This window comes from Boleophthalmus pectinirostris, unplaced genomic scaffold (genome assembly GCF_026225935.1).
Source record: "Boleophthalmus pectinirostris isolate CB_2022bp ecotype Guang Dong unplaced genomic scaffold, ASM2622593v1 HiC_scaffold_22, whole genome shotgun sequence".
Lineage (NCBI taxonomy): Eukaryota > Metazoa > Chordata > Actinopteri > Gobiiformes > Gobiidae > Boleophthalmus > Boleophthalmus pectinirostris.
The window spans coordinates 39,692,944-39,698,943 of record NW_026571190.1 but is presented as its reverse complement, the minus strand read 5'-3'; the positions used below and the strand labels follow the sequence as shown (position 1 = coordinate 39,698,943).

The following is a 6,000-nucleotide window of genomic DNA, read 5'->3' as shown; positions in this document are numbered from 1 at the left end:
AGGGCTGCCTCAATACAGTGCACTTTCGATTCGATACGATATATTTCAAATCAGTTTGATACAGTTCAATAAAAAATAAAGCCTAAATTATGGCTATGATACCAAAAGTCTTTGTTAAACCACTTCTTGTGCAAATTTAATATGAAAAACACCCGTTTTAATCATCAAAACAGTGAAAATGTCAAATATGTTGCATTGCACTAAATAAGCAACAAACCTGTAGCTGTAACAAAATGTAATGTAATTTTGAAATTTTATTTATTTTTAAATTTTTTAATGCACAGCGATAATGTTCAATTTTTTATGTATTCATAAGGTGGAGGCTTTAATATAAGCCCTTTTGGATTTTTTGCCTCTTCCGGCACCAACTTTTTATCTAGTGTGTTTTTTAATTATTATGTTATACGTGCAAAATACATAAATAAATAAAATAAATTAAAATAATTCAACAAAATATACCAAAAAATACTCTTGACTGATATTGTATCATCACATTAAACAATACGATATATTGATATTTTGATTTTTTCACACACTAGTTGATATTAGCAATTCCTGAAATTATCCAGTGAAGTTGTATGGAGTTTAAAAACACAGCGGAGCACTTGGTGTATTACCCCATGACATCACAAGGTGGAACAGATTGTGTGTGTTCTGTCTGAGAGAAGAACTCAGCCTAAATCTGCAGAGTTTGCGTGTAAAACGTGTGTGAATCAAACAAAACACAACTCCAGACATGTTTGTGCCTAATATGGGCCCTTTAAACCAAGATAACCATGTGAAAAAGACATTTGTGATGCTGAATATTTTCCGTAAGTTTGGATTCGCTGGTTCCTCCTGGTGGTTTCTCTCTCACCGGGACAGAGTAGGTGTCGTCGATCTGAAACTCGGCCGGTTCGTCCGTGTTGAACGTGGTCCGCGACGAGAGCAGGTTCAGGAACATCTTCAGCAGATCCATGTTCTCCCCGGTCACGTTTGAGATTTGGAAGATCGGACACACTCTGAAATAAAAACAAACACTTTTAAATGCGACAGAAGACGAGAAAAGACGATTCACATCCACACGGTTTTAGTCTGACCTGATTCAGACCAGAATTTAAAGAAAGACACAAGAAAAGAGAAGAATTTGCTTGAGTTTGGTTCAGTCCCGGCGAAGACCTTACAACTTCGTACAGCTAACTAAACCAGGACTAAACCAGGACTGAACCAGGACTGAACCAGGACTGAACCAGGACTGAACCAGGACTGAACCAGGACTAAACCAGGACTGAACCAGGACTAAACCAGGACTAAACCAGGACTAAACCAGGACTAAACCAGGACTAAACCAGGACTAAACCAGGACCAAGAGCCGTACCTCTCTGAGCTGAAGTTTGATGCTGTGACGATGACGTCGTCTTTGTTCTGAACCAAAACTGGAATTTTTCTGCAGCCGGGAGACTTGAGTAACCTCTGTAACAACTTTAACGTCTCTGTGGAGAAAAGAAACCATCAGACCGACATCATCTGCACCATCTGCTCCTCCTCTGACCCTCTCCTCTTCATCCTCTTCATCCTCTGACCCTCTCCTCTTCATCCTTTGCACCATCTGCTCTTCCTCTGCATCCTCTCCTCCCCTAACCCTCCCTTCTCCTTCCTCTGCTCCTCTGCCTCTCCTCTTCATCCTCTGACCCTCTCTTCTTCATCCTCTTCATCCTCTGACCCTCTCCTCTTCATCCTCTTCATCCTCTGACCCTCTCCTCTTCATCCTCTTCATCCTCTGACCCTCTCCTCTTCATCCTCTTCATCCTCTGACCCTCTCCTCTTCATCCTCTTCATCCTCTGACCCTCTCCTCTTCATCCTTTGCACCATCTGCTCTTCCTCTGCATCCTCTCCTCCCCTAACCCTCCCTTCTCCTTCCTCTGCTCCTCTGCCCCTCTCCTCTTCATCCTCTGACCCTCCCTTCTTCATCCTCTTCCTCCTCTGACCCTCTCCTCTTCATCCTCTTCATCCTCTGACCCTCTCCTCTTCATCCTCTTCCTCTGACCCTCTCCTCTTGACCCTCTCTTCATCCTCTTCTGACCTCTCTCCTCTTCATCCTCTTCATCCTCTGACCCTCTCCTCTTCATCCTCTGACCCTCTCCTCTTCATCCTCTTCCTCCTCTGACCCTCTCCTCTTCATCCTCTTCATCCTCTGACCCTCTCCTCTTCATCCTCTGACCCTCTCCTCTTCATCCTCTGACCCTCTCCTCTTCATCCTCTGACCCTCTCCTCTTCATCCTCTGACTCTCCTCTTCATCCTCTTCATCCTCTGACCCTCTCCTCTTCATCCTCTTCATCCTCTGACCCTCTCTCCTCTTCATCTCTTCTCCTCTGACCTCTCCTCTTCATCCTCTGATCCTCTGACCCTCTCCTCTTCATCCTCTTCATCCTCTTCTCTGACCTCTCCTCTTCATCTTCATCCTCTGACCCTCTCCTCTTCATCCTCTGACCCTCTCCTCTCTCCTCTCTCATCCTCTGACCTCTCCTCTTCATCTCTGACCCTCTCCTCTTCATCCTCTTCATCCTCTTCATCCTCTGACCCTCTCCTCTTCATCCTCTTCATCCTCTGACCCTCTCCTCTTCATCCTCTGACCCTCTCCTCTTCATCCTCTGACCCTCTCTTCTTCATCCTCTGACCTCTCCTCTTCATCCTCTGACCCTCTTCATCCTCTGACCCTCTCTTCTTCATCCTCTGACCCTCTCCTCTTCATCCTCTGACCCTCTCCTCTTCATCCTCTGACCCTCTCCTCTCATCCTCTGACCCTCTCTTCTTCATCCTCTGACCCTCTCCTCTTCTTCTCTGACCCTCTCCTCTTCACCTCTGACCTCTCTCTTCATCCCTTCATCCTCTGACCCTCTCCTCTTCATCCTCTTCATCCTCTGACCTCTCTTCCCTCTGACCCTCTCCTCTTCATCCTCTGACCCTCTCTCTTCTCCTTCATCCTCTGACCTCTCCTCTTCTCATCCCTCTGACCCTCTCCTCTTCATCCTCTTCCTCCTCTGACCCTCTCCTCTTCATCCTCTTCATCCTCTTCTCTCTCTCTCTCCTCTTCATCCTCTTCCTCTGACCTCTCTCCCTCTGACCCTCTCCTCTTCATCCTCTTCATCCTCTGACCCTCTCCTCTTCATCCTCTGACCCTCTCCTCTTCATCCTCTTCCTCCTCTGACCCTCTCCTCTTCATCCTCTGACCCTCTCCTCTTCATCCTCTTCTCCTCCTCTGACCCTCTCCTCTTCATCCTCTGACCCTCTCTCCTCTTCATCCTCTTCATCCTCTGACCCTCTCCTCTTCATCCTCTGACCCTCTCCTCTTCATCCTCTTCATCCTCTGACCCTCTCCTCTTCATCCTCTGACCCTCCTCTTTCTCTCTTCATCCTCTGACCCCTCTCCTCTTCATCCTCTCCCTCTCCTCTTCATCCTCTTCATCCTCTGACCCTCTCCTCTTCATCCTCTTCATCCTCTGACCCTCTCCTCTTCATCCTCTTCATCCTCTCCCTCTTCTGACCCTCTCTCTTCATCCTCTGACCCTCTCCTCTTCATCCTCTTCATCCTCTGACCCTCTCCTCTTCATCCTCTGACCCTCTCCTCTTCATCCTCTTCATCCTCTGACCCTCTCCTCTTCATCCTCTGACCCTCTCCTCTTCATCCTCTTCCTCCTCTGACCCTCTCCTCTTCATCCTCTGACCCTCTCCTCTTCATCCTCTTCATCCTCTGACCCTCTCCTCTTCCTCCTCTGACCCTCTCTCTTCATCTCTTCATCCTCTGACCCTCTCTCTTCATCCTCTGACCCTCTCCTCTTCATCCTCTTCCTCCTCTGACCCTCTCTTCTTCTGTATTTTTACCTTGCAGGACGTTGGCTGGACACATGTCTATTTTGGTGACCACCACAAACACCGGGACGTTCAGCGCCAGAGCCAGACCCAGGTGTTCTTTGGTCATGCCCACGATGCCCGCGTTACTGCCCACCTACGCAAAATATAAAAAAACAAACCACTTACGGGTGAAAATAACAAATAAAATAAACTTGCAGATGGTAGCTTTAAGAGGATTTAAACAGGTCTACACCAGGACTAAACCAGGACTAAACCCGGTCTAAACTCGGCCTCGTTCGTACCATGAGCATGCAGAAGTCCGGCAGGTGCCCGGTCATCCCGAACACTGTGGTCTTGAGGTACTTCTCGTGTCCGGCCAGGTCGATAAACGTGATGATTTTAGAGGATTTCTCACAGATCTTGGTCCAGTCCAGACTCCCCCCGTGACTGTCCGGTTTGTTCACCACCTGCACGAAAGGATCAAGTCGGATTAAGAACCTGGAATTGGGAAAATAAATAAAAAACAAAATAAACAAGAGCTCGGTGCTTCGATTCAGCGATGTTGATGTGTCCTGTGTGTTTTATTTTTCTTTATTTCTCGTAAACCGCTCTGTTTCTTTACACATGAATAGACCGTGCTTCTCTCTGATTGGTTAATCCGCCTGTCAATCATGGCTTTTAAAACTGGGAGACAGAAAACGGCTCCAGATCCGCTCGTCTTTGTGAAGTTTTGTCAGAGCGTGTGGTTCTGGCTGGACAGGTGACCTCCCTCTTTCGTCGGTACCTGCCCTTCCTCCCCCTGCTGCACCTGTTCCTCCACACAAAGAGGGATTCTTGAGATATTTGTGGATTTACAAACTCGCGAGAATCCATCTGTACGGTGAAGGTGAAGCAGAGAAATGAACCTAAACAAACATGGTGACGCCCACAGACGTACTTCAGAATCTGTCAGCGTTACTGCAGTTTGAGCATTTGTGGACAGGGAGGATGTGCTTTTCTCTCAACTGGATTTAATAATAAAAATAAATAAACTTGTTCTGCAGTTATGACACTTTCATGACTCTCTGTCAGGGTTCCCGCTCTTTCACTGACAAAATTTCAAAACTTTTCCATGACTTTTTCATGACCTAAACTGAATTTTTCATGATTTTACAGCACCTACATGTGTAGAAATGATCAGACTTTTAGGATTAAATATGAAATGTTAACTCTTTCCACTTATTTTATGGTTTGGGATTATAGTTTTTTAACATTCAAAATCCTGTCAGAGGAATTTATTGTCGTCTCTTTTAAACAAAAAGCACAGACGTTCAGAAATAATCAGAATAGTCTAATGAGAACTCTGTAGATGCGTGAAAGAGATACTAAAATTCCATGACTTTTCCAAAACTTCCATTGAATTTACAAAATTCCATGACTTTTTCAGGCCTGAAAAATGACATTTTCAATTTCCATGACTTTTCCAGGATTTTCATAACTGTATGAACCCTGCTGTGTGTTTTCCGTTCGCGTTCAGTCAGAGCCGTTTGGATGAATAATGTGTAGAACTCAATACAGAGTGACACAGTTATATGGTACCTGCCGCTCCCTGTCCCAGTCGTCTCTGATGTACCTGCCCCTTACACCCGTCGCCCCTGTCGCCCCTGTCGCCCCTGTCACCCCTGTCGTACCTGCCCCTCCTGGTCGAAGCCCAGGATGTCGTTGCCCACGCTGCTGGTGCGGCCGCTCTCCATCTCGTGTTTGTGTCTGAAGAGTTTCTGTCGAGCGAAGCCTCGGCCGTTGTCCAGCTCCCCGTGAGTCAGGACGCCCAGGAGAGTCGACTTCCCCGCGTCAACGTTCCCCACGACGGCCACTCTGACGGAGAGACCAGAAGAGACAGGGTCAGGGCAGGACTGGACCAGGACTGGACCAGGGCTGGACCAGGGCTGGACCAGGACTGGACCAGGGCTGGACCAGGATTAAACTAAAACTAAACCAGGACTAAAACAGGACTAAACCAAGACTAAACCAGGATTAAAACAGGATTAAACTACGTCTAAACCAGGACTAAACCAGATCTAAACCAGGATTAAACCAGGACTAAACCAGGTCTAAACCAGGTCTAAACCAGGACTAAACCAGGATTAAACCAGGAGTAAACTACGTCTAAACCAGGACTAAACCAGGA

At 46.8% G+C, this 6,000-nt stretch overlaps 1 protein-coding gene across 1 annotated transcript in view; it reads right to left on the bottom strand.

The window, feature by feature from the left end:
* Window positions 1-6,000, bottom strand: part of LOC110162538 (GTP-binding protein 1-like) — a 30,674-nt gene that overhangs the window by 12,588 nt on the left and 12,086 nt on the right. Inside the window, exons 4-8 of the mRNA XM_020927432.2 lie at window positions 5,504-5,687; window positions 4,136-4,300; window positions 3,864-3,987; window positions 1,358-1,472; window positions 857-1,001 (exon numbers count right to left, since the gene is read on the bottom strand). Of these exons, the coding sequence (XP_020783091.1) occupies window positions 857-1,001; window positions 1,358-1,472; window positions 3,864-3,987; window positions 4,136-4,300; window positions 5,504-5,687 (733 nt within the window). The remainder of the gene's footprint in view (window positions 1-856; window positions 1,002-1,357; window positions 1,473-3,863; window positions 3,988-4,135; window positions 4,301-5,503; window positions 5,688-6,000) is intronic.